At 60.2% G+C, this 27,074-nt stretch overlaps 2 protein-coding genes and 1 non-coding gene across 7 annotated transcripts in view; all 3 read left to right on the forward strand.

Moving 5' to 3' along the window:
* On the forward strand, positions 1–26,700 carry AP1B1 (adaptor related protein complex 1 subunit beta 1). 3 transcript variants are annotated; one of them, XM_007529594.3, is made up of 21 exons: positions 1–63; positions 2,175–2,280; positions 7,537–7,672; positions 8,180–8,425; positions 8,650–8,840; positions 9,980–10,201; positions 11,229–11,349; positions 11,761–11,856; positions 12,799–12,914; positions 13,262–13,427; positions 15,241–15,339; positions 15,837–16,096; positions 16,392–16,593; positions 17,266–17,286; positions 17,754–17,897; positions 22,310–22,455; positions 23,607–23,736; positions 23,876–23,960; positions 24,408–24,494; positions 24,585–24,739; positions 25,797–26,700. In XM_007529594.3, the coding sequence occupies exons 1-21, from the start codon at positions 27–29 to the stop codon at positions 25,869–25,871; spliced, it is 2,841 nt and encodes a 946-aa protein (XP_007529656.1). In that variant the 5' UTR covers positions 1–26; the 3' UTR covers positions 25,872–26,700. The 3 variants fall into 3 exon arrangements, with proteins under 3 accessions (XP_007529656.1, XP_060048868.1, XP_007529657.1); XM_060192885.1 differs by having other exon boundaries at positions 12,802–12,914; XM_007529595.3 differs by lacking the exon at positions 17,266–17,286.
* The window catches only part of LOC132539067 (KH domain-containing protein 3-like), a 45,919-nt gene continuing 21,133 nt past the window's right edge, over positions 2,289–27,074 (forward strand). The window contains exons 1-3 of one of the 3 annotated variants that reach the window (XM_060192910.1): positions 2,289–2,650; positions 2,687–2,758; positions 2,795–3,667. In XM_060192910.1, the coding sequence (XP_060048893.1) occupies positions 2,390–2,650; positions 2,687–2,758; positions 2,795–3,376 (915 nt within the window). In that variant the 5' untranslated portion in view covers positions 2,289–2,389 and the 3' untranslated portion in view covers positions 3,377–3,667. Of the gene's footprint in view, positions 2,651–2,686; positions 3,668–27,074 lie in introns of all 3 variants that reach the window. The other 2 variants (XM_060192909.1, XM_060192908.1) reach the window with 2 other exon arrangements.
* LOC132539197 (small nucleolar RNA SNORD125) lies at positions 22,692–22,790 on the forward strand. Its single transcript, XR_009550491.1, has one exon. It is a non-coding gene; the product is annotated as a small nucleolar RNA SNORD125 (small nucleolar RNA).

Below are 27,074 nucleotides of genomic sequence, written 5' to 3' on the forward strand. Positions count from 1 at the left end.
GCTGCGGCCACAGATAAGGGACCGAGATGACCGACTCCAAGTATTTCACCACGACCAAGAAAGGTAGGCGCCGTTGGCTTCGGACCAGGGTCTCGTCCTCTGCTCTCCCCGCAGAGCTGTCGGCTCGCGGCTTTGGGGAGCAGAGGGCCGGGCGGAGGCCGGGCGGAGGCCGGGCGGTAAATGGTGAGAGTCACCCGGTCCGGAGCCCCGTGGGTCCCGAAACCAAGCTGCTGACGGCGTGAGAACCCGAGCACTTCTTCTCGAGCCTGAGACGGGAAGAGCACTGGCTGCGAGTAAAGGAAGAAGGCTCTTGGGTCCGCGTGTCGTGTCGGTGCTTTATCCGCGGGCAGCCTGGGGAAGGCGGCCTGTCATGAGAGTTTCCCCAAGTCCGACGACTCGCTGTTAGTCTCCAGCTGCTGCCCCGAAGTTTGCTGAGCCGGCAGCGCTGTGTGGGGCGCCAGGGCTATTTCTGTCTCTCGGAAGCAGAGGTCCTTCCTGTCAGCATCTTTCTGCCTCCCCTCCCCTCCCCTCCCTCCCCTCCCCTCCTTCCCAGTCCGGGGACCCGGACCCGCCCGGCCTTGCCGCACACAGCAGAGGCCCCGAGTCCCGAGTCCCACGGGGGAGGCGCGGGCGGCTGGGAGGGGTCCCCGGGAGGGAAGAGGCGATGGAGGGGAGAGAGAGGAAGACCATGGGAGCTCCGCTCCGGGGCAGGACAGAGCCTCTGCAGCCCGTGGGGAGGGACGGAGACAGGGAGGTGGCCAGCCGGAGGCCGCTCAGCGCTGAGGTGCTGGGCCTCTTGTGGCCTTCGCCAGAGAAGAATGGCCGTGGACTGGGCTCAGACGTGAGGGAAGCTCGAGGCAGCTTCTCAGGAAGGAGGGTGGAGGCGGCCAGGGCCACAGCTCCGTGGAAGAGGAAGCGTGGGTGGCTAGAGCGGGAGGCGTGGGGCGACGACCGACCGAGAGCGACTGGGGGGGGCTCGGTGAGCGGCTGGAGAAAGGCCGCCTCTCAGGCAGGCGGAGCCCTCTTCCCGTTCACACAGGCCGTTCACACAGGCCGCAGCCTGCGGCTCGTTGTCCCGAGTCCTGCCAGAGCCTTTGAGACCAGCGGCGGGCGGGCGGGCAGAGGCGAGCGGCCCGACAGCTGTGCCTGTAGTGCCTGTAGTGGCTCTTTAAGATGCTGCCACCTCTTGCCGACCCACTTTCCCTCATAGTAATCACGCCTCCACCTCCCTCAGCACTGCCCCGGTCCCCCACACACACACACACACACAGCTCTGGTCCCTTCAGCAGGACGCCGGGGACTCTCCCACAAGACAGACAGCCCGGTCAGAGGTGCAGGCCGGACTGAGTCCGTCAGCCTGGGAGAGAAGCTCTGTGTGGGATGCGCGTTGGGGTCTTGGCCCTGCGTCCCACCGGCTGTGTGTCCCGCCTTCCCGGCTCCATCTGCTGTCAGAGGGGTGGGGGACACGCACACAGCTGTTTTGAGGAGGGACTGAGTGGCAGAAGCTCCACGCGCCGGCTGCTGCAAGTGTGCATGCTGGCCCTGCCCTGTCAGTCAGCAGTTCCCAGGCCCCAGCCCACCAGAGCGGCCTACAGCGCACTTCTCACTGGCTTCTTCCCCGTCATCCAGTGTGGGAAGCAGCGCTCTCCAGCTGGACTCCCTTCTCAGGGCTCAGCAGCCATGGTGGCTCGCTCAGGAAGCGAGACCTTGAGCAAGCCTCTGACTGAGGATTCCAGGAAGAAGCCGGGAACCAAGAGACCCCCACCGGCTCCTACCCCACGTCTCTCCCACCTGAGGCCAGGGCCTGGCGCTGCCCCCTGCCGGCAGCATGGCTCCTCTCCTGCCTCCCCCTGTGGAAGTGGGGGACGGGCTGCTCATGCCTCCCTCTTTTATTTATTTATTTATTTATTCCCTTTTGTTGCCCTTGTTTTATTGTTGTAGTTATTATTGTTATCGATGTCATTGTTGTTAGATAGGACAGAGAGATATGGAGGGGGGAGACAGAGGGAGAGAGAAAGACACCTGCAGACCTGCTTCACCGCCTGTGAAGCGACTCCCCTGCAAGTGGGGAGCCGGGGGCTCGAACCGGGATCCTTATGCCAGTCCTTGAGCTTTGGCTTCCTGCACTTAACCTGCTGTGCTACTGCCCAACTCCCGCCTCCCTCTTTTTTTAGGGGAGATCTTTGAACTGAAGGCAGAGCTCAACAGTGACAAGAAGGAGAAGAAGAAGGAGGCCGTGAAGAAAGTGATCGCGTCCATGACCGTGGGGAAAGATGTCAGGTGTGCAGGACGGCTCTGGCTCCCAGAGCTCTGGAGGGTCTCAGGCCTCCCTGGAGGGCAACAGGGGACCTTCACCACTTCCTTTGTCTGTGGAGGGTCGTGTCCTGCCATGACCACGAGGGGAGGGCGTGACGTGGCCGGTCACAAAGGCCAGGTGAGGGTGCGTGAAGTGGCCGGTCAGAAAGGTCAGGTGAGGGTGTGTGAAGTGGCAGGTCACAAAGACCAGGTGAGGGTGAGTGAAGTGACAGGTCAGAAAGGCCTGGTGAGGGTGCGTGAAGTGGCTGGTCACAAAGGCCTGGTGAGGGTGCATGAAGTGGCTGGTCACAAAGGCCAGGTGAGGGTGCGTGAAGTGGCAGGTCAGAAAGGCCTGGTGAGGGTGCATGAAGTGGCTGGTCACAAAGGCCAGGTGAGGGTGCGTGAAGTGGCAGGTCAGAAAGGCCAGGTGAGGGTGAGTGAAGTGGCAGGTCAGAAAGGCCAGGTGAGGGCGCGTGAAGTGGCCGGTCAGAAAGGCCAGGTGAGGGTGCGTGAAGTGGCAGGTCAGAGAGGCCAGGTGAGGGTGAGTGAAGTGGCCGGTCAGAAAGGCCAGGTGAGGGTGCGTGAAGTGGCCGGTCAGAAAGGCCAGGTGAGGGTGTGTGAAGTGGCCGGTCAGAAAGGCCAGGTGAGGGTGCGTGAAGTGGCAGGTCAGAGAGGCCAGGTGAGGGTGAGTGAAGTGGCCGGTCAGAAAGGCCAGGTGAGGGTGCGTGAAGTGGCCGGTCAGAAAGGCCAGGTGAGGGTGTGTGAAGTGGCCGGTCAGAAAGGCCAGGTGAGGGTGCGTGAAGTGGCAGGTCAGAGAGGCCAGGTGAGGGTGCATGAAGTGGCCGGTCAGAAAGGCCAGGTGAGGGTGCATGAAGTGGCAGGTCAGAAAGGCCAGGTGAGGGTGCGTGAAGTGGCAGGTCAGAAAGGCCAGGTGAGGGTGCGTGAAGTGGCAGGTCAGAAAGGCCTGGTGAGGGTGTGTGAAGTGGCAGGTCAGAAAGGCCAGGTGAGGGTGCAGCTGAGCCCCGTGACACAGCAGAGGGAGGCTGCTGGCACGGGCAATGGCCAGATCGCTGGTTTTTAGAGAGAAGGAAGATTGGATTCTTCCCGCCTAAGTCTTCTCAGTTCAGATTGCCAGCTGATGGTGAGCTTTGAGCAGATGTCTGGCCTGGGAGTTGGTGCAGCGGAGGAAGCTTGAGGTCTGAGTCGTCTCTGACATCGCCTGTGCCATGGTGATGCCCTAGTTCTCTCTCCCACTCCTCGCTATCAGTAATAAATCAGCAGACCTTGAAAAATAGACAGGCAGGGGTCGGGTGCAGCAGGTTAAGCGCCCAGGGATCCCAGTTCCAGCCCCCGGCTCCCCACCTGCAGGGGGGTTGCTTCACAGGCAGTGAAGCAGGTCTGCAGGTGTCTGTCTTTCTCTCCCCCTCTCTGTCTTCCCTTCCTCTCTCCATTTCTCTGTCCTAGCCAACAACGACTCAGTAACTACAATAATAATAATAACAACGATAAACAACAAGGGCAACAAAGGGGAAAAAATAGCCTCCAGGAGCAGTGGATTCATAGTGCAGGCACCAAGCCCCAGCAATAACCCTGGAGGCAAAAAAAGAAAAATAAGCAAGCATGTGGACACTGCCAGTCAGATGCCCTGCAGGTGGGCTGGGGAGCGCCCGCCCATCCCGTCCCGACTGCAGGCTCTGCTGCTGTGTGTAGCATCTCCCGCTGTTGCTCCCGCTGCTCCCCACACGGGGCTCCTCTCCCTGTGTCCAGTGACCCCGACTTCCCTGCCCTGCTCTTAATGGCCCACTCCCCCCACCTGCCACCCTGAATGTGCCGCCTGCCCCCGTGCCAGTCTGCCCGCCTGCCTGAATGTGCCTGAATGTGCCCGCCTGCCCCCGTGCTAGCCCCTTGTGCTCCCGGGTCTGCTACCCGTCCGTCCCGTCCGTCTGTCAAGTCACCAAGTTCTTACTGGCGGGAGCTCAGCAGGAGCGTCTGCAGGACAGTTGCAGGCGTGTTTGCTCAGGAGCTTGTCCTCCTCCCCCTCCTTGGCAGTTGTGTTTTATTGCCAAAGATAAAAGTAGACGGCTGTGTGGTCATATGCCCGGTGGCAGAACTGAGGCCCACTCCAGCCTTTCTGAGATAGCATAGCGGTTATGCAAACTGTTGTGTCTGAGGCTCCAAAGTCCCAGGTTCAGTCCCCACGCCACTGTAAGCCAGAGCTGAGCCGGGCTCTGGGAAAAGCATAAAATAAAAGCAGTAAACCCATGAGTGTCCACCCACACCTCTGCTGTGCCCTTGCAGTGCCCGGCCCGTTGCTGAGGCGGCCTGACTGCTGATGCGGGTCCTGTGCCGGGCGCGTCCTGCCCCAGGCCTCTCTATGGGCTGCCCACTCCCACGCCACCCTCAGCATGGAACCTCCTGACTGTCCTCAGGAGAAACAGTTCAGTTCCTGGTTCAAGCCCCGGCTCCCCGCCTACGGGGAGGTCGATTAACAGATGGTGAAGCAGGGATGCAGATGTCTCTCTGTCTTCCCCATGCCTCTCAGTTTCTCTCTTTCCTATTAAAGAGCCAGCCGGGGGCGCAGCGGGCAGAGCGCTGGTGGCACAAAGCACAAGGACCGGCGTAAGGATCCTGGTTTGAGCCCCCGGCTCCCCACCTGCAGGGGAGTCGCTTCACAGGTGGTGAAGCAGGTCTGCAGGTGTCTGTCTTTCTCTCCCCCTCTCTGTCTTCCCCTCCTCTCTCCATTTCTCTCTGTCCTGTCCAACAACAATAATAATACTGACCACCACAACCGTAAAACAACAAGGGCAATAAAAGGGGGGGAAATGGCTACCAGGAGCAGTGGATTCGTGGTACAGGCACCAAGCCCCAGCAATAACTCTGGAGGCAAATAAATAAATAAGGGCAAGGGTAGATAACATAATGGTTACGCAAAGAGACTCTGAGGCTCCAAAGTCCCAGGTCCAATCCCCTGTACCACCATAAGCCAGAGCTGAGCAGGGCTCTGATTAAAAAAAAAAACAAAAAGAAAAAAAGTACCATGAGCAGTGGATTTGTAGTGCAGGCACCGAGCCCCAGCGATAACCCTGGAGGCAAAAATGAAGTGAAATGAAATAAAATAGTCAACTGGCACAGGCATCTGCAGGAAAACGGCCTCCCCCCAAGCCAGGTCCTTCTGGGATGAGGCCTTGTGCTGCACCTAGAGTCTGCTGTGGGCTCCGTGCAGAGGAGGGCTCTGTTCCTCAGGCTCGCGTGAGCGTGCTGTGCTGTGACCGCCCCAGAAGAGCGAGTCAGCTTTGCCCGTGGTGCTGTCCCCACCCCTCCCTGGCATGTCCCCTTCCGGAAGACAGTGCTACTTTTGGAACCGGCCAGACACCTACCTGTGGGGCTCAGGAAGTTCACCTTGACCTTCCGGGTCTCTGTGTGTCCATGGCCTTGCCCCAGACCGTTAAAGCTTGAGGGGCAGGCTGGGCAGACAGCATCATGATTCTGCAAAAGACTTTCATGCCTGAGGCTCCGAGATCACCAGCTTCAAGCCCTAGCACCATAAGCAAGATGTGAGCAGTGCTCGGGTCTCTCTGTGTCCCTCACTCACTGAAAAAGAAAAAAGACTAGGGAGTCAGGCGGTAGCTTAGCGGGTTAAGCACAGGTGGCAGGAAGCACAAGGACCTGCGTAAGGATCCTGGTTCGAGCCCCCGGCTCCCCACCTGCAGGGGAGTCGCTTCACAGGCGGTGAAGCAGGTCTGCAGGTGTCTGTCTTTCTCTCCCCCTCTCTGTCTTCCACCTCCTCTCTCCATTTCTCTCTGTCCTATCCAACAACGACATCAATAATAACTACAACAACAATAAAACAACAAAAGGGAAAATAAATAAATATAAAAGAGAATTAAAAAGAAAAGGAAAAAGGGGATGTGATGGTCCTAACACAGGAATGCAGTGTCTAGCCACATTTCCTGTTCTGGGGGTCCAGTGCCTCTGGGACTGTGGGGTCCACTCTGCATGGCAGCACGGCTGTGCCGTCGGAACTGGCTCCCCGGCCAGCTCGCTTGCTGTTTGTGAACCTCAGAACTGTCTTCTGTATAAGCTATTGAAAGGGGTTCACCTAGTGTGTGTGCACAAGTCCCGAGGGTTATTGCTGGGGCTCAGTGTCTGCGTGTCATGGCCATTCCCAGTGGCCATTAAGCCCTCCCCAACTCACACATACACACACACACTCACACACACACATACACACATACACACACACACACACACACACACACACACACACTCACACTCACTCTCACACACACACAGACACACACTCACGTACACAGACACACAGACACACTCACACACACACTCACACACACATGCACTTCTCTCTTTAGTGGAGAGACAGAGAGAGAAAAGACACCTGTAGCACTGCTTCACTGCTAGTGGAGCTTCCCCTGCAGGTGGGGACAGTGACTTGAACTTGGGTCTTCGCCGTGGCAAGGCGAGCACTCTGCTGGCTGAGCTGCCACCGGGCCCTGCGGCTCCTGAAAGCCAGAAGGCAGGTCACGCACGTGGAGCTCTTCTCGCCAGCCCGCTGCTTACGTGCCTGTGTGCTGAACCAGGCCTTGCCGGGTGCTGAGCTCAGCGCGGCCTCTCCCTCCAGGGCCAGCTGCCCACCGTCTGCGACCCCACTCAGCCGGGGAGACGGGTTTCCGTGGACTGAGCGCCTCCCGCATGTTGAGAGCAGCCAGCACAGTCTGTTGTCCTGTCCCATCATACACACAAGGGCCTGTGGAGTGGAGTCGGTTTGTTGTGCATCTCTTTCAAAGGAAGAGACTGAGAGAGAGAGAGAACCTCATGGGGGGCCGGGCGGCAGCTCAGCGGGTGAAGTGCACATGGCATGATGCACAAGGACTGGGTGAGGACCCTGGTTCGAGCCCCCGGCTCCCCACCTGCAGGGCGGTCGCTTCACAGGCGGTGAAGCAGGTCTGCAGGTGTCTGTCTTTCTCTCCCCCCTCTTTCCTTCCTCTCTTGATTTCTTTCTATCCTATCCAACAATAACAAGGGCAACTAAAATGGGAAAAATGGCCTCCAGGCGCAATGGATTCGTGGTGCTGGCACCAAGCTCCAGTAATAACCCTGGAGACAAAAAAAACAAAAAACAAACCTCGTGCCCAAGTTAGCTGGTCCCCAGGTTTCGTCCCCGGCAGCAGCGTGCCCAGAGCCGAGAGTCCTTTCTGGCCTTCACGCTGAGGCCCTCCCTTGCAGTGCCCTCTTCCCCGACGTGGTGAACTGCATGCAGACAGACAACCTGGAGCTGAAGAAGCTGGTGTATCTGTACCTGATGAACTACGCCAAGAGCCAGCCTGACATGGCCATCATGGCCGTCAACACCTTCGTCAAGGTGCGAGGAGCGGGCTGGGATCCCAGTGGTGGGCCGCGGCCCGGCCCGGGGCCAACACCCTGTCCGGGTCTTCAGGCTCCAGCCCAAAGGCCTGGCAATCCGGTAGGGGGCTCCCACACTCTCTAGACCCAACTCAGTCCCTGTGAGGCTGAGTTAGGTCCAGAGACCCCTGTTCTTTGCTGGGAGAGCTGTTACCAAGACAGGAGTCAGCAAGCCTCTGAGAGCTAGGCGGGCCTCTCCACACGCTTAGTCTCCTGGATGGAGGAGCAAGTGGTGCTTGCCTTACCTGCTCTGCCAGCCCTGTCAGCACCCAGCAGAAGGGCTCAGCCCCCGCAGGGGTGCTGGTGGTGGGGCAGAGTCACAGTCCTCTGTCCCGGGGTGAGTTCCGGCCCGTGGCCATGCAGAGCCTACAAAGCGGTGCTCTGCACGGCGCCTGGCGGGAAGCCCACGGCAGCCCGAGTCGCTCAGTCCGTCCGCCTACCCCGGCCCCTGGCTGCTTCCCCCCAGGACTGTGAGGACCCCAACCCCTTGATCCGGGCCCTCGCTGTGCGGACCATGGGCTGCATCCGAGTGGACAAGATCACAGAGTACCTGTGCGAGCCACTCAGGAAGTGCCTGAAGGACGAGGACCCTTACGTGCGCAAGACGGCGGCCGTGTGTGTGGCCAAGCTCCATGACATCAATGCCCAGCTGGTGGAGGACCAGGGCTTTCTGGACACCCTCAAAGACCTCATCTCTGACTCCAACCCCATGGTGAGCCCGGGGCTGCTTGGGCAGGCAGGGCCCAGCCCTCTATGCCCCCCCCCCCCCCCCGTGTCAAAACCTCGCCGGGTGGGCTAGCTGTTCTCACACCTGCGGTGCTGGCGGCTACCCTGTTTGTTCAATGTGCTTGCTGTAGAGAGGGAAGTGGGGTGAGTGCTCGGCGCTGGCCGGCTGGCATGCCCCCGGCCTCATGTGGCCCTCGCCCTCTTTACCAGGTTGTGGCGAACGCAGTGGCGGCCCTCTCAGAAATCGCCGAGTCTCACCCCAGCAGCAACCTGCTCGATCTGAACCCGCAGTCCATCAACAAGCTGCTGACCGCCCTGAATGAGTGCACCGAGTGGGGCCAGATCTTCATTCTCGACTGCCTGGCCGACTACGCGCCCAAGGATGACCGTGAGGCCCAGAGGTAAGCGCCCCCAGGGGTGCAGCTGGGAGTTGGGCCGGGAGGCACGTGGGCATGCGGAGGGCAGGAGCCCGCTCGCTGAGCACAGCTAGAGCTGACACCAGGGCCAAGCCCGGAGCTGATGGACTCCACCCCGGGCCTGAGGGGGAGAGATGGACGCCCAGAGCGCACAGCCACGGCTCCTCACTGGCCAGAGGCCCTGCTGGGTGCCGCCGACATGCTCTAAAGAGTTCTAGAGAGAAGGTGGGCCCTCACGTCCTCAAGCCACAGGTACGGAAGCTGACTGAGATGGAGGGGACCATCCAGCCCACCGCAGTGCCCGCCCTTTGGGGCGAGTGCCCTTGCAGCGGTGGAAGGGAGCCTGTGCCAGTCTGTGCTCCCCCAGCCCCAGCGCCCGCAGCGTCAGCAGCTTCTTTCATTTTCCCGATGAGGAATCTAAGGCTCAGAAGGGCTTGCTTTCCGTCCCTCCCTCCCTCCCTCCCTTCCTTTTCTTGTTAGAAGCGGGGTGATCACTGGAGCTTGTTGCCTGTGAAAATCCACTGCTCCCAAAGGCCTTTTATTATTTTTTTATAGGGACAGACATGGAGGGGAAGGGGGGTAAAGGGAGAATGGGAGAGATAGAGGCCTGGAGCCCTGGCGCAGGCACGATGACTCCACTGCTCCTGGTGGCCATTCCACACCCCCTTTCCCCCCATTTTATTGGATAGGACAGAGAGAAATCAGGAGGGGGAGAGAGAAAGAGACAGAGAGAGAGACACCTGCAGACCTGCTCTGCTGCCTGAGAAGCGTCCCTGCTGCAGGCGGCGTCCTTGCGCTCGGTACTGTGTGCTCGGTACTGTATGCTCGGTACCGTGCGCTCGGTACTGTGCACTCTTACCCAGGTGCCCCGCCACCCGGCCCCGTGCAGCGCTGCTTTACCACTCATGAAGCTCCCCCTTCCGGGTGGGCTCCAGGGCTTGGGTTCTCACGCATGACGGTGTGTGCACTCTACCGGGTGTTCTGCACCCGGACTCTGCTCAGACTGGTTTTCACTCCTGGGGCAAATAACACTTCGTCCTGCAGGGCCCGTCCTGCCGTGATAACTAAGAGCAGGATGTCTCCCTTTGTCTCTCTCCCACCTGCCCCCTCGCAACGGGCCTCAGCATCTGCGAGCGGGTCACCCCCCGGCTCTCCCACGCCAACTCGGCCGTGGTGCTGTCCGCCGTGAAGGTGCTGATGAAGTTCATGGAGATGTTGTCCAAGGACCTGGACTACTACAGCACGCTGCTCAAGAAGCTGGCCCCCCCGCTCGTGACGCTGCTGTCGGCTGAGCCCGAGCTGCAGTACGTGGCCCTGCGGAACATTAACCTCATCGTGCAGAAAAGGTGCGGCACAGGCGTGGGCAGGGCTGCGGGCGTCTGTCTCTCTGCTCTCTGCCTCCCCCTCTCAGCTTCTGGCTGTCTATCCAATAAACAGAGATAATTAAAATATTTTTTAATCAAGCAGAAATATGTAACTTAGAGCAAAAAGCAAGTCCTTGCTACAGCAGCTGCTCTCACCTGAGAGGCAAGCACTCCCAACACTTAGCTGTGTCTGTGGTCCGGGAGGTGGCGCAGCGGATAAAGCGCTGGACTCTCAAGCATGAGGTCCCGAGTTCAGTCCCCGATAGCACATGTCCCGGGGTGCTGTCTGGTTCTTTCTCTCTCTCTCTCTCTCCTATCTTAATAAGTTAATAAAATCTAAAAAAAATTAATTAAATTTTAAAAAGAAAGGAAGAAAAACGAGGTGAGTGGTGACAGCCCAGGGCAGAGCAGTGCTGCTGTGAGCGCTGGGCTGGCAGTGGACCCTGCCGGGCTGGACCATGCTTGCAGCCACACCTGCTGGCCTCACAGGCGCCCCATTTGGAGAGCTGCTGGGGGGCCCCAAGGGGCCAGCGAGGGGCTGTTGTTATGACTCAGGCCGCATGGGGGGCACAGCATAGTCCCCGCCCAGCAGCACAGGGTGGGCGCAGCCCGTGGGAGAACCCGCACTGCTGAGACTCCGGACTCCTGGGAGGACGGCCATGTCCTGTCGTGTGCCTGGCAGCTTCGCTGTGGGGGCTTCTCAGTCACTTGGGGAGGGATGCTCCCCCAGAAGCCTACCCCAGCCTTTCTCAGGCCAGAGAGGCGGCCCGGTCCCGACCAGGCCCTTCCCTATACGCAAGCACACGCGACACCCACCACTCTGCTCACTGCTCGAACCCTCCTGGGACGTGCAGCTTGACCCGTGGGCTGCCCAGGGCCTGGCGGCAGCTGCTCTTTCAAATGTCACCCTCCAGCTCTTTCCCAGAAGCCTCTGCACACTTGGGGGGGCTGTTATCCCCCAGGCCGGGCCTCCCCTCCTGCTCTCCGGCCCACTCTGTCTCTCCCTCAGGCCTGAGATCCTGAAGCACGAGATGAAGGTGTTCTTTGTCAAGTACAACGACCCCATCTACGTGAAGCTGGAGAAGCTCGACATCATGATCCGCCTGGCCTCACAGGCCAACATCGCCCAGGTCAGCACGGCGGGGCGCCTCTCATAGCGCAGAGGCTCCGGGCAAGCCGGCAGGTGCTCACTGAGCTTCACTCAGGACTTGGCTCTCCTGCAGCTCTGCCGTGTGGACCCTGTAGAGGATGAGAGAGGCCGCCCACCGCCCACTCTAGGCTAGCACAGCCCCGCCCTGTTATGGCGGACCTCCGGTTAACAAAAGGCCGCAAGTGGGTGGCCCTGTTGACCAGATCAGTCTAGAACGGGCCACCCAGCCCTGCCACAGGACGGCCTGTGTCCTTCCCTCTGCTCCTCCAGCCCTGCCTGCACCTCACCCTGGACTCTCTTTAAGCGAGCAAGAAGCCCACCTTCTACTCAGGGTGCCCTCAGAGGCTACCTGCAGACCCCAGCCCCACCTGCTCTGTCTGCCCGCCCACAGGTGCTGGCCGAGCTGAAGGAGTACGCCACAGAGGTGGACGTGGACTTCGTGCGCAAGGCCGTGCGAGCCATCGGCCGCTGCGCCATCAAGGTGGAGGTGAGGCCGGCGCTGCGTAGCCCAGTGGGGACTCAGCCTTCCTTCATGGAGCTTGTCTTGGAAGATTTCATTTATTTACGAATAGAGAGGGCCAGATTCACAGGCGGTGAAGCAAGTCTGCAGGTGTCTGTCTTTCTCTCCCCGCTCTGTCTTCCCCTCCTCTCTCCATTTCTCTCCGTCCTGTCCAGCGTCAAAGACAGCAATAACAATAATAATAACAACAAGGGCAACAAAAGTAAAAAGATAGCCAAAAAATGGTGTCCAGGAGCAGTGGATTCGTAGTGTAGGCACCGAGACCCAGCCATAACCCTGCAGGCAAGAAAAAAAAAGAAAGAGGCAGATAACAGTCTGGCACATGTTCTGCCAGGGATTGAACTAGGGACCTCATGCTTGAGAGCCCAATGCTTTACCTACCGTGACACCTCCCAGACTGTGTTTCACGGAGCTGAGACAGGGCCGGGTAGCATGATAGTCCAGTGCTCTTTTTTCCAAGCCCCAGAGGTCCATCCTGTGTCCTGGCTTTTCGCCTGTGGCCTCTGAGCTAGACTTTCCTTCAGTGGATACTTTGGGGGTGGAGGGACGCAGGGCGCCAGCTCAGTCTCTTGACAGCTGACAGCGTCAGAAAAGTCTCCGGCAGCTGGGCAGGAGCACAGCACGTTGGAAGGAGGGCTTGGTGGAGCAGACACGTCCTAGTGTGAGTGGTCACAGCAGGCCATTTGGGGAGGCCGCAGAGTTGAGATGGGACTCTGCCTTAGCGCCTGGCGTGGCCTGGGTCGTCCCGAGCTCCGCCTCTGATGGTCTCCTCAGCCCATACTTTCGTACCTGTCCTCCCACCTGTTGTGGATGTTCCCTGGCCTCCCTGTGACAAGGAGGCGGGTGAGGCAAGGGCATCGGGGTGGTGGCAGAGGGCACGGCCCCTGCCCACACCCCCCTCCCCCACAGCAGTCTGCAGAACGCTGCGTGAGCACCCTGCTGGACCTCATCCAGACCAAGGTCAGCTACGTGGTCCAGGAGGCCGTCGTGGTCATCAAGGACATTTTCCGCAAGTACCCAAACAAGTGCGCACCTGCCCCGTGCTCCGAGAGCGCATCTGGCACTGCTGGGGGTGGGGGGGGCTCTCTCCACTCCTCCCTTCCCGGCCACAGGCAGCAAGTACCCAAACAAGTGCGCACCTGCCCCGTGCTCCGAGAGCGCGTCTGGCACTGCTGGGGGTGGGGGGGGCTCTCCCCACTCCTCCCTTCCCGGCCACAGAGGAAGGCCCTCACTCCTCTGCTCCCTGGACCAGGAGTAGGAAACCATAGCAGACGACACTCAGATCCTTCTCGGGCCCAGTGGGGGTCACTGCCCGTCTCCGGCAGCCCGCCGGGCCCCTGAGGGGCTGAGCAGCGCCATGGCGTGTCTGCAGGTACGAGAGTGTGATCGCCACGCTGTGCGAGAACCTGGACTCCCTGGACGAGCCTGAGGCCCGAGCTGCCATGACCTGGATCGTGGGAGAGTACGCCGAGCGCATTGACAACGCAGATGAGCTGCTGGAGGGCTTCCTGGAGGGCTTCCACGACGAGAGCACCCAGGTGAGCGCCACCTCCACCTCCGGGGCCTCTCGAGTGCGCGACGGGCATGTGACGAGCGGCTGTCTGTCCCGTGCTGAGCGTGGCCTGGGACAGCGTGCACTGAGCGGCTCCAGGCTTTGTGCTCGCCGCTGGTTTTCCTTTTTTGTTTGTTTTTGGTTTTGATTTTAATGGGGGGGGGGGGGAGACTGACCAGAGAGAAAGACCAAACGCCTGCTCAGCTCTGACTTACGTGGTGCTAGGGATCAAACCTACAACCTTGGAGCCTCAAGCATGGAAGTCTTGCAGACCCATTATGCTATCTCCCCAGCCCTGTGCTTGCCTGTGCTACACTGACTGAGCCCCGAGTCTAAGAGATGCGACAGGAGTAAAGTCTCCCTCAGAGACCACCAGTGCTTGTTGCTAGTTTCTTGGGGAAACAAAACTGTGGGCTGTCAGGGACGCAGAGAGACAGGTGTCTCGCCAGGCGTGAGCTTAGGAATGCTCCAGCAGATCCCCCCCCAGGAACATACACACAGATGCAGCTGGTGTTTGTTATTCATGGCGTTCTAGAGTCATCGCAGCCAGCTGGGTGGATGCCCTCGGAACTTGCTCAGAGACTGTGGATCTGGGGAGACTTCTTTTAACCAGAGCAACCTCAGCTCTAGTCGATGGTGGTGCAGAGAATTGAACCCAGGACTTTGGAGCCTCAGGCATGAGAGTCTCTTTGCATAACCATTATGCTATCTACCCTCTCCCATAACTGTGGTGTGTGTGTGTTTTTTTAAGGAGCTTTATTTATTTATTCCTTTTTGTTGCCCTTGTTTTATTGTTGTAGTTATTATTGTTGTTCTTGTTATCATTGTTGGATAGGACAGAGAGAAATGGAGAGAGGAGGGGAAGACAGAGAGGAGGAGAGAAAGACAGACACCTGCAGACCTGCTTCACCGCCTGTGAAGCGACTCCCCTGCAGGTGGGGAGCCGGGGCTCGAACCGGGATCCTTAGGCTGGTCCTTGTGCTTTGCGCCACGTGCGCTTAACCCGCTGCGCTACCCCGACTCCCGGTGTTTTTTGTTGTTTTGTTTTGTTTTTTGTGGCCTCCAGGGTTATTGCTGGGGCTTGGGGACATTAGGAATCCACTGCTCCTGGAGGCCATTTTTCCCATTTTGTTGTTATTATTTGTCATTGTTGGATTGGACAGAGAGAAATGGAGAGAGGAGGGGAAGACAGAAGGGGAGAAAAAGACAGACACCTGCAGACCTGCTTCAGGGCTCGTGAAGTGACTCCTGTGCAGGTGGGGAGCCGGGGGCTTGAAATGGGATCCGTAAGCTGGTCCGACTGTGGATTCTTAATCCCAGAGAGTGACAACATGCCCTGCATGCCATCTGCTGCTGCCCCGCACACCAGGGCAGTGAAGCCACTCGGGCAGGTGGTCTGTTAGAGCTGTGTGCTCGGCTGGGGGCTGGGTAAATGGTGTTGAAGAAGCACATGGACTTGCCTGGGGCCCCAGGTTCAATCCCCGGTGTTACCATGTGCCAGAGATGACCAGTACTCAGACCTCTCTCTCTCAGAAATTAAAAACAAAATAGTGAGCTCCCCAGGGCTGTCATGGCCACCATTCCGAGGGAGCTGGGACCCTGGAGCTGGGCGCCAGTCCCTGGCCTGTCTGTTTGCCGCGTGGTATGTGTGTCCAGCTCCTTGTGAATGGCGCTGTTCAGGTCTGGGCTGCTCGGTGCACCATAGCCCCCAAGCCGGGCACACTGGCCTTGGCTCTCAGGGTTAGGGAGAGAGCAGCCTTTCCCTGGGCCACCTGCTCACCTCTCTCTCTCTCTCTCAGGTCCAGCTGCAGCTGCTCACAGCCATCGTGAAACTCTTTCTGAAGAAGCCGACTGAGACCCAGGGGCTGGTGCAGCAGGTCCTCAGTTTAGCTACTCAGGTGGGCCCTCCCTCCCTCCCCCGCTGAGCGTGGCACAGCCCCCGTCCCCATCCCTTGGGGGCACCGTGGTCCAGGAAAGCTGTGTGACTGGCACTGGGATGGGGGTTGCCACCAGAGGGATGCGGGCTCCCTGCTCAGGAGACTCACGTCACGGATGACCCAGTAGGAAGTGAGGTCCTTGAGACAGACGTAAATGACAGGGCGGGGGGGGGGGGGGCTGGCTCAGTGGGCAGGGAGGATACACTGTGGAGAGGGGCGGACAAATAGGAGTGGGCTGGGGGATGACCCAGTAGGAAGTGGGGTCCTTGAGACAGACGTAAATGACAGGGCAGAACGGGGGGGGGGGGGGGTGGCTCAGTGGGCAGGGAGGATACACTGTGGAGAGGGGCAGACAGACGGGAGTGGGCTGGGGCAGTGTCGTTCCCCCCCCCCCCCCCGGCTCTGGGTTCCTACTGTGCTTTGCTGATCTGCACGGGCTCCTCGTCCCCCCCCCCCAGGACTCAGATAACCCAGACCTGCGAGACCGAGGCTACATCTACTGGCGCCTGCTCTCCACTGACCCCGTGGCGGCCAAGGAGGTCGTGCTGGCTGAGAAGCCCCTCATCTCCGAGGAGACGGACCTCATCGAGCCCACGCTGCTGGACGAGCTCATCTGCTACATCGGCACCCTAGCGTCCGTCTACCACAAGCCACCCAGCGCCTTCGTGGAGGGCGGCCGCGGCGTGGTGCTCAAGAGCCTGCCCCCGCGCACAGCCTCGTGAGTGCCTCGGGCCTGGGTGGCCGGTCGGACCCTGGCAGCCGCCCCGAGCCCAGTCCCGTGTGATGGCAGGTGCGGCGGGCGGAGCGGCCCACGGTGGCACGGCTGTGCCCGCCCCAGAGCCCCTCTCGCCACCACCCTTGGGGTCGCCCGCCTGCTGGCTCAGTCTCTTCCTTAGAGGAAGACGCGGGTGGCCTCCCCTCCCCCGCTTCCCAAGAAGCTGGGCCCCCCGGAGAGCAGGGCGGCGGTGAGGGTGAGGGACCTGGCGCTGACATCCCCTTGGCGTGTCCCGCAGGAGCGAGAGCACCGAGAGCCCAGAGACCACTCCTGCTGGGGTGCCCACGGGCGAGCAGCCGGACGCCATCCCCGCCCAGGGCGACCTGCTGGGTGACCTCCTCAACCTGGACCTCGGCCCCCCGGCGAGCGGCCCGCCCCTGCCCGCCTCCTCCGTGCAGATGGCAGCCGTGGACCTCCTCGGTGGCGGCCTCGACAGCTTGGTAGGTCCTGGCCCTCCCTCCCCGCGACGTTGAGTGTGACCTTCGGGGGCCGTCACTGGACAGCCCTCCGCCCGACACCCGGGCTTTGAACAAAGGGCACGGGGTTCCTCACGTGACTCCCTGCTCCTAGGTGAGGAATGGAGTCTTGAGGGAGCCGAGCAAGCTTCCAGCAAGCGGCAGACATGGGACTCAGCCCGTTTCTGGGTGTCTGAGGCCAGGAGACCTGGGCTGGTGCAGGGTGGGTCCTGGCTGGACCCTGCTGCAGCTCAGGACAACAGCGCAGGCAGCCTCCGGAGGGGAGAGGGGGGAGGCTGGGGAGAGGTCAGGGCCACTTCCCGTGTGGCATGTGGGGGAGCTGGGTAGACGGGCTTCTTGGGACTTGTCATCAGGAAAAGGGGACAGTGGAGTCCCAAGGTGCAGCCGGGGCAGCCCAGCCTGGGCGCTGTAGCAAGGACTGTGGTCCGGGACTGGGGGTGCGGGGGTCCAAGGGGGCTGTGGTCTGGCTGCTCCTGGGCCCGGCACCTCCTTGCCCCAGGCTCAGTGGAGTGGGTGGAGCGGGTGACTAATCTTTCCCTCTTTCCTCCCTTCCCTCTTTCTCTCTGTGCTGATTTCCGGGCTTTTCTCTCTGCATGTGGCTGCCTGTTCTCTTCACCTGCCTGCTTCCGCTCGGAGATGGGGGATGAGCCTGAAGGGGTACGGTTCAGCCCCCACACCTCCAGAGAGCGCTGGCTGCAGCCGGGTGGGATTATGTCAGGACAGGCTCTGCTGAACCCAGGCCTCCCGTCTAGTGACTGGCCACCTGGCATTTAGCTGCCACTGTGCCCAGGCCCTGCGTTCTCCCCATCCCCACCACTGCGCCAGAGTCGCTGGTCCTGGAAGGACTGCTAGCCTCCCGCCTCCCTGAGGGCTCCCTGCTCAGGACAGCCCCCCCCCCCCCAGTGTCTCGGGTCCCAAATGCTCAACTGTGAGTCCCCAGTCCTTCCCAGAGTCACCGTAAGGCAGGAGTCTGAGCACAGGAAGCAGCGTCTTTGTGAAGGCCAGGTTGAGGGATGGCAGCGCCCGACTGCCCCACTTCTAAAGAGCCAGGTGGCCGTGCTCCTCCTGGGCCCCTGACGTCCCTGCCTGAGGTGGGCGGCTCTGACGGCCTTCTCTCCCACCAGATCGGGGGCCCTAACTTCGCAGCACCCCCCGCAGCGGCAGCGCCAGCCAACGTAGGTGCAGCCATGGGCAGTGGCCTAAGTGACCTCTTTGACCTGACCAGCGGCGTGGGCACGCTGTCAGGATCATACGTGGCCCCTAAAGCAGTAAGTACTGAGCCTCCTCGCGAGGCGGGACAGAGGCTGGCATGTGGGTGCCCTCCGAGGCCTGTGCGTGGGCTCAGCTCGGGCTCCAAGGGCTGTCTGCAGACATGATGCAGAAGGCAGCCGACGGTGGGCTGTGAGGACGGCTTGTGGGGGAGTCTGGAGCTCACAGGCCACACACGGTGGAGTGAGGGCCCCAGGCAAGTGAGCAGCCTGCAAGGGAGAGCCTGGCGCCTCCTGGGGCTGGAGAGGCAGAGCAGAGCTTCTCGCTGGGGGCAGTGGATTCGTGGTGGCACACCTGTCACAATGCACGAAGACCTGGGTTCAAGGCTGCAGGTGTCTCTCCTCCGTCTGCCCCTTTTCTCTCAATTTCTGGGTTTCTTTTTTCTTTCTGGTTTTTTTTTTTTTTTTTTTTCAGTTTCTGTTGAAATCTAAAGGGTGGTCTAGGAGGTGGTGCGGTGGGTAAAACACTGGATTCTCAACTGTGAGGTCCCAAGTTTAGTCACCGGCAGCACATGTACCAGAGTGATGTCTGGTTCTTCCTCTCTCTGCCTATCTTTCTCATAAATAAATTCTTTAAAAAAAAGAAAAGAAAAGAAAAAGCAAATCAGAAAACAGTATGTGTTAAAAGTTACAAAGGCAGGAGAGTGGGGTGTGGATTTTATTGTCCACGGGGAGACGGAGTCCCCTGGCACAGCCGCCAAGATATCGCAGCTCAGGTGCTGCGTGGGCAGTGCCCTGGAGTGTCACCACCTCCTGGTGACTGCTTGTGAAGCGACTCTTCTGCAGGTGGGGAGCCAGGAGGCTTGAACCGGGATTCTTAGGCCAGCCCGTGCACTTCGCACCATGTGCGCTTAGCCCGCTACGCTACCGCCTGACACCTCCTGGCGACTGGAGGACATGTCACAGCTATGCAGAGACCCTCTGCTTCAGGGCCGTTGACTCCATGGCAGCCTGTCACCTGAAGGTGCCTCGCGGTGGTGCTCTGCCACCTGGCATGGGGCCCTAGAGGCGGGGTGGGAGCTGGGTGGCAGCCCCAGGTCGCGACGGGTCCCAGGATCCTGGGCAGCAGGTTTGACGCAGGAGTGACAGTCTTGCCCTCACGGGCTTGCTCTCCCTGCAGTGTTGAGAGCAGGCGGGACGAGGTGGGCACAAGCCAGGGGCCTGCTGCGGCTAGGAAGGACTTGCGAGCCTGGGCTCAGTCCCTTTCCACTGAGTTGTCTCCCTGCTCTGCATTTTTAATTTCATCTTGTTTTTTTTTTTTTTTTTTTTTTTTTGCCTCCAGGGTTATTGCTGGGGCTCAGTGCCTGCACCGTGAATCCTCTGCTCCTGGAGGACATTTTTTTCCCCTTTTGTTGCCCTTGTTGTTGTAGTCATTATTGTCATTGTTGATGTCGTTGTTGGATAGGGCAGAGAGAAATGGAGAGAGGGGGAGAGAAAGACAGACATCTGCAGACCTGCTTCACCACCTATGAAGTGACTTCCCATACAGGTGGGAAGCCGGGGGCTTGAACCAGGATCCTTATGCCAGTCCTTGCACTTTGTGGCACCTGTGCTTAACCGCTGCGCTACCGCCCGACCCCATTCATCTTGATTTTTAATTGACACTGGGACTTTACCATGTTGACTGTTTCAGATAGAAAGAGACTTAGAGGAGGGGTCAGGCGGTACCTTAGCGGGTTCAGCGCACGTGGCGCAAAGCGCAGGACCGGCGTCAGGATCCCGGTTCCAGCCCCCAGCTCCCCACCTGCAGGGGAGTCGCTTCACAGGCGGTGAAGCAGGTCTGCAGGTGTCTGTCTTTCTCTCCCCCGTCTTCCCCTCCTCGCTCCATTTCTCTCTGTCCTATCCAACAGCGACGACATCAGTAACAACAATAACTACAACAACAATAAAAAAACAAGGGCAACAAAAGGGAAAACAAATAAATAAATATTTAAAAAATATATTAAGAAAGAAAGAGACTTAGATCCAGGTTCGAGCTCCGGCTCCCCATCCGCAGGGGAGTCGCTTCACAGGTGGTGAAGCAGGTCTGCAGGTGTCTTGTCTTTCTCTCCCCCTTCTGTCTTCTCCTCTCTCAATTTCTCTCTGTCCTATCCAACAATAATGACAATACCAATGACAGCAATAACAATAAGAAGGCCAACAAAATGGGAAAAAGGGGGAGTTGGGCTGTAGCACAGTGGGTTGAGCACAGGTGGTGCAAAGCGCAAGGACCTGCCTAAGAATCCTGGTTCAAGCCCCCGGCTCCCCACCTGCAGGGGAGTCGCTTCACAGGCGGTGAAGCAGGTCTGCAGGTGTCTGCCTTTCTCTCCCCCTCTCTGTCTTCCCCTCCTCTCTCCATTTCTCTCTGTCCTATCCAACAATGACGACAACAATAATAACCAGAACAAGGGCCATAAAGAGAATAAATAAATAAATAAATAAATAAATAAATAAATAGGTCTGAGGGTAGATAGCATAATGGTTATGCAGACTCTCATGCCTGAGGCCCCTCCCAGGTTCAATCCCCCGCACTACCATAAAGCATAAACATAACAGTGCTCTGGTAAAATAAATAATTTTTTTTACTGTGAAAAGTGGCCGCCGGAAGCAGTGGATTCCTAGTGCAGGCACTGAGCCCCAGCAATAACCCTGGAGGCAAACAAGAAAAAAGAGAGAGGGAAGGAGACCTGGAGCCTGCACAGCACTGCAGCTTCCTTCAATGTGGTGAGGGCTGGGCTGGCACCTGGGCTGCGCCTGTGCAGAGCAAGCACACTCCCCTGGGGGGTGTCTCACAGTGCGGGGTCACGTGGAGCCATTGTCAGCTCCTCCTTTACGTTCGTGAGGGAGAGAGAGAGACACCAGAGTGCCACGCCGCTCTCTGGGCTCCTCCCGTTATTTGACCTGCGGGCTGTCATGCAGTGCTGAGAACTGAGCCCACGGGGCCAGGTGGCGGCGCACCTGGCTGAGCGCACATGTTACAGTTCACCAGGAGCCGGGTGCAGGCCCCCGGCCCCACCTGCAGGGCAAGAGCTTTGCAGGCGGTGAAGCAGGGCTGCAGGTGTCTCTCTGTCTCTCTCCCTCTCTCCCCTTTCTCTCTCGATTTCTGGCTGTCTCTATCCAATGAACTAAGTAAAATTTCGAGGGAGAGAGCTGAATCAGGACTTCACATGTGGAACGCTGCACCCCACCTCGGAGCCAGCTCCAGGGCCCAGATTAGCATTTTATTTTATTATTTTTTTTGGAAGTTTATTTTATTTTTAGTGACTTACTAATGATTAACAAGGTGATTAGAGGACCTAGTGGGGGTTGTATTGTTATGTGGAAAACTGGGAAATGTTATGCATGTACAAACTATTGTATTTACTATTGACTGTAAAACATTAATTGCTAATAAATTAAAAAAAAAAACAACAAGGTGATAAGAGGGGTACAATTCCCACACCAAAGCTCCGTATCCCACCCCCTCTATTGGAAGCTTCCCTATTTTTTATCCCTTACTGGGAGTATACACCCAAATTCTTTTTTTTTTTTTTTCATTTTTTTTCACCCTGCACCCAAATTCTTTATGGGGAGCAGAAAGTGGGAATTCTGGCTTCTGGAATTGCTTCTCCACTGGACATGGGTGTTGGCAGGTAGATCCACACCCCCAGATGGTCTCGCTCTTTCTCTAGTGGGGCAGGGCTCTGGGGAGGTGGGCTTCCAAGACACATTGGTGAGGTCAGATTAGTATTTTATTTTATCTTATTTATTTATTCATTTTTAACCTGAGCACTGTTCAGCTCTGGCTTGTGGTAGTGCGGGGGATTGAACCTGGGACTTTGGGGCCTCAGACATGAGAATCTGTTTGCATAACCATTATGCTGTCTACCCTCCACCCAATTAGCACTTTAAACGATGGTTTATCTGCTGTGAAAAGAGCAGAGGCAGGAGTCAGGGTGACTGCCATCTTGTTGTGAGGTGCCTGCTGGCCGGGCTGCTGCTGCTGGGGGCACGGCTTTGTCATGTGCACCAGCGGGCCACGCCCGGCCCCCACTTCATCGAAGGAAGGTGCTGTGGTTTCTCTCTGCCTTTCTGTGTCTGGAAAGGAGAGACACAGAGAGATGGGGGCGTAGAGCACTGGTCAGGGACAAGACTTGCAAACTTGAGGTCCGAGTTCTATCCCCTGCATCACATAGGCCAGAGTGACGCTCTGATCTCTGCTGGTTAATGAAGGGGTGGATAGGAGACAGCGAGCCTGGCAGAGCCCGCCACCACGTGCGGGACCCGGTTTCCTGCCCCGGCTACCAGGTGGAGTGCCGTGCCAAGGGCAGGGCAGGGTCACAGTGCAAATTCCCACAAGCCCTGGAGGACTAGCGGAAGGGTGGTGGAAATGGCACCCAGCAGGGCGTGGCGGTGGTGTCAGCAGAGGCTCCCACCAGCCCCTCTTCCTGCAGGTGTGGCTGCCAGCCATGAAGGCCAAGGGCCTGGAGATCTCGGGCACCTTCACACGCCAGGTGGGCTCCATCTCCATGGACCTGCAGCTGACCAACAAGGCCCTGCAGGTCATGACCGACTTCGCCATCCAGTTCAACCGTAATAGGTGAGCGATCCTGCAGGCCGCCTGCAGAGGTGCCTCTCCGACAGCAGCCCTCTTCCCCAGCCCGCCGTGCTACCGTGCGGCCTCCAGACTGCCTGGCAGAAGGGTGGGGCGTCTCCCCTCGGCGCTGCCATGGCCCCCTCTGGCCTGCGCCCTACTCACGGGCCAGGGGCCTCCTTGCCACCTCTGGAGGCAGCTCCACCTGGCAACGAGGGGGGCTGGTGCCTTGGCGTCCTGGGGACTCACGCAGCCCCTCCTGATGATCCTTCTTCCTGAGTGGCTCCAGTGATGAGCCAAAACTGAGCCTCTAAGAAGTTGACTGAAGGGGCTGCTTCCTCACGGAGACCTGCTGGCCAGGGGCTGCATGTCCCCTCAGACCGGAGCGGGTGGTGGCAGCTTTGAGACCCCCGAGGCCAAGGCACTCCTGGCCCCAGGGCCGGTTGCCCCTAGCAGTGTGTTGGTGGAGACCGTCATGGTGCCGCTCACAGGAGGTCTGCTCCGTAACCCCCTTCACAAGCCAAGACCCTACACTCGGACCCGGCCAGGGTGCGAGAGTCACACGGCAGCCGTGACAGCTCCCGGGAGAGCCTGGAGCCTGGCCGGGGTTGCCCCTCGTGGTCTCCCTGGGTGTCCCCAGCACGAGCTTGACCTCCACCGTGCTGCCCACCCTGTGGGTCTGGGCAGGGGCCGGCTCCTCCAGGAGCATCGGGCTCCCAGCAGATGGGAGCCAGGCAGTGCCGTCGCAGAGATAGCAGCTGGACTGTCAGGTGTACCGCCTGAGCCCTTGTCACCCGTCCATGGACCCCGTCACTCTGCCGTGACCCGGTTCCCAGGTGGCTGGGGCCTCACTCATGGGTCCGTCCTGCCCATGTGTCACTTCACCTAGTTGCAGGGCTTACCTGAACTCCAGGAACTGGGGTCGTCGCAGGGCTTCCGAGCGGAAAGAGCTCTCGGGTGCGTGAGCTTAGACGGCCGAGCCTGACAAGTGCTCGGCGGGCCTGCTGCCCTTCCTGCACTCGGCCTGAGGGCTGCGGGGCTCGGGAGTCAGGGTGGGGCCGGCTTTCTGGACAGGCCAACGCTGCCCCTGCCTGGAGGCCGAGGGCGCTGCCCACTCGCCCACCTGCGTCACACCTGCGGGGCTCCTCTCTCCCCAGCTTCGGCCTGGCCCCTGCCGCCCCGCTGCAGATCCACGCGCCCCTGAGCCCCAACCAGACCGTGGAGATCTCCCTGCCCCTCAGCACCGTGGGCTCGGTCATGAAGATGGAGCCACTCAACAACCTCCAGGTGCTCCCGAGGCCCCGGGAAGGCGGGCGCGTCTGTGAGACGGGCAGGGTGCTGCCCGGAAGGCTCGTGTCCTGGCGGGGTGCAGGGGAGGGGCAGGCCCTGCTGGGAGCCCCGGGACAATGAAGGCCCCTCTTCCCAGGTGGCTGTGAAAAACAACATTGACGTCTTCTACTTCAGCACCTTGTACCCACTGCACATCCTGTTTGTGGAGGACGGGAAGATGGGTGAGTGGAGGGACCCTCTGGGGGCCAGAGAATGGGCGCCCTACCCCTGGGCCTGTGAGCCTGGAGTGGAGGCACCTCTCTGTCAGGGAGGGAGAGTCCATTGTATGGTGGCTTGTTACCAAAGCCCTGCTCAGTTCCAGTTTGTGGTGGTGCTGGGGACTGAACCTCGGGCCTTTGCTGTCTCAGACAGATACGAAAGCATAACTGTTCTCCCCAGCCCATGGCCTCAGCCTTCTCGAAGCTTCTGCAGCCTCTGCATTTGTCCCATGAGCTCCCCGAGGCAGGGGGAGAACCCCGGGAAGTCACCCTGGTGAGGGCAGCACTTAGCTGCCGGCCCGAGTCTCCCAGACACTTGGGGTTTTCGGTCAGCTCACCAGTGGCCACCTTCACAGGCCGGGGCTTGCTGGGGGGCAGGGGTGGGTGGGCTCAGCAGTCCTCGTCCCCTAGACCGGCAGATGTTCCTGGCCACGTGGAAGGACATTCCCAGCGAGAACGAGGCGCAGTTCCAGATCAGAGACTGCCCCCTCAGTGCAGGTGAATCCCCCCCCCCCAGCCCTCCCTGGGCACACTGCCCGTGACCGTCCCCCGGCACTCCCGTCACGGAGGGCCCCGTCTGACCCCCAGACGCCGCGAGCGGTAGACTGCAGAGCAGCAACATCTTCACAGTGGCCAGGAGGAACGTGGAGGGCCAGGACATGCTCTACCAGTCCCTGAAGCTCACCAACGGCATCTGGGTGCTGGCCGAGCTGCGCGTCCAGCCGGGCAACCCCAGCTTCACGGTGAGGCCCCGCCTTTGCCCTGCCCTCCTTCCAGGCCACACCATCTCACCGTGCCACGGGCCCTTCATGCCTGGCACGGGCGAGTGTCGGAATCCGGTCTCTGCGGGCACCCGGCCCCACCCAGCACGCTGCCCCCTTGGGGCGCCTCTCTGTCAGAGTAGGCCTGCGGGCCGTGGCGTGAGCCTGCCGGCGTGAGGGGCTCCTCCCGGCCTGAGCTGCCACCGCGCCACCCCCAGAACCCCCCCCCCCCCCGGCTTGCTTTGCCTGCTGTGCCCGTCCTCGGCAGGCATTGCCTGCGGGCTGCAGGGTGCTAACTTCCGTCTTCGTCTGTCGCCGCATGTCCGCCTCCCGCTGCTGCCCGGGCTGCAGGACTTGGAGGTTAGCAGACGGCTTTTCTCCTTCTCTGCCCCTCCCCTGCCCCGCCCGTACCTCGCACCCCTCTCCTGGCCTTGCCTCCTCTGCCCGCCCTCCCCAGAGCCAGGCACACAGGGTGACTTCCCTCTGCTCCCCCAGCACGTCCACCCAGGTGTCCGGTTGGGGGAGCACCCCGACTTTACAGCACAGGCAGTGTGCACGGAGCGCCCTCTGCCAGCCCCCACTGGACCGTTCAGAAGCAGCAATTCTGGGGGGTGGCGCTGTCCCCTCGGCCCCCGTGCACTTAGAGTGGAAGTCTAGTCCCTGTCCTTCCGCCTCGCACAGGAAGCACCCTCTGCCTTCCCGGTCCTGTACCTCCTCGACAGCCCTGCTGTGGGGAGCAGAGCCGCCCAGGATGGGGGCCAGGCTGCCAGCTTGTGACTCAGCTGCTTCCAGGGGGCCGAGGCGCGGTCGACAGCGGGTGTGTGGGCTGTGAGCGTCTTCAGTTCACACCCAACTGGCTGTGGTGGCCGCCCCCTCGGCCGCACCTCACATCTGCACCAGCTATGGTGCCTGCCGCCCCGCCTGGCCACGTGTGCCCGCCACATACCTCATGAAGCCCCCTCCCTGCCCCGCTCGCGGCAGAGAGGAGTCCCATGACCCGCCGTGGCCGCTGTCCCCTAACTGCTCTCCTCCCCCACAGCTGTCGCTGAAGTGCCGAGCGCCAGAGGTGTCCCGGCACGTGTACCAGGCCTACGAGACCATCCTCAAGAACTGAGGCCCCTCTGCCTGCCCCGCGGAGCCCCTGGGCTGCCGCCAACCACTGCTGCTCCTGGGTGGCTCCTGGCCACCCCCCGGGGCTCCCTGTCCCACCCAGGGGACTCCTGTAGTGACGTCTCCGTGCGCCCCTCCCCTGGCTGCTGACATCTGGGGGCAGGGGAAGGTGGGGCCGGGCCAAGGCAGCCACAGGAGCCTGCCAGGAGACCCAGGCCTGCTCCCTGCACTGCCCGTGTCTGGGGCAAGCATGGGCTTCTTCCTCGGGCCCCCAGGCTGCAGAGACCCCAGCCCTTCTACCCTCCCGGCCACTGTTGGTGGCCCACCCCACAGGCCCCTCTCCTGTGCGTGAGGCCCGGTACCAGGAGCCCTATTCTGTCGGGGTCTGGGGATCAGACCTGCACCCCGCTTCCCTGTCTGCGCCCGCCCAGTAGGGTGCAGCAGTCTGGCCACCGCCTCCCAGGTACTGACCCTCATGGGCAGGACAGGCAGAAGAGTGCCCCTGCCCACCCTGCTCTCCTGCTCCCCCCCCCAGCCTGCTCCATGTCCCCTGGGAGCAGGGACAGTTCTGGGCGGGTGAGTGGGCACCCCGGGCTCGGTGGTGTCTGCAGCTCCAGGCTCCCAGGTCCGTCTCTGCTGTCTGATGATAGAGGTTTGCCTCTGGCAGTCACGGACACCTTTCCTCCGCCAGATGTTGGGAAAACAGCTTCTGGGGGGCTGAGGGCAGCGTGCTGAGCCCTGCGGGAGCGATGCCTATATATAAAAACAGAGTATATATATTCTATGTCTGCTCTTATTTTCAAAAAGAGAGGTGAATAAAACGATGATACCAAGTGCGTCCCCAGCCAGTGTGTCAGGTCCCCGGCCAGCGTCCTGGACTGAGAACCATGTGCCCAGCCGCTCCCTCTTGTGTGCTGGCTGCCTGCTGTGGGGAGGGCTCTTGGCCATGGGCTGGGCTCTGTGGGCAGAGCTGCCAGCGGGCAGGTGGGCGGCCTGAGTCCGAGGCGAGCCTGCAGGCAGAGGCCCCTCCAGCACGGGGCTCCTGGCCTCTTCTGCCCCCTGCCCCCAGGATACAGCCATGCCGCCCGGTCCCCAAGGCCCTTGGTAGCATACCCCCACATCCCCTGCTGACCCAGGTCCCAGCTCAGGCCCTGCCTGCAGACACACAGCTGGGGAGCAGGGCTTCACCCTTCTAACTCAAATCATG

This window comes from Erinaceus europaeus, chromosome 6 (genome assembly GCF_950295315.1).
Source record: "Erinaceus europaeus chromosome 6, mEriEur2.1, whole genome shotgun sequence".
Classification (NCBI taxonomy): Eukaryota; Metazoa; Chordata; class Mammalia; order Eulipotyphla; family Erinaceidae; genus Erinaceus; species Erinaceus europaeus.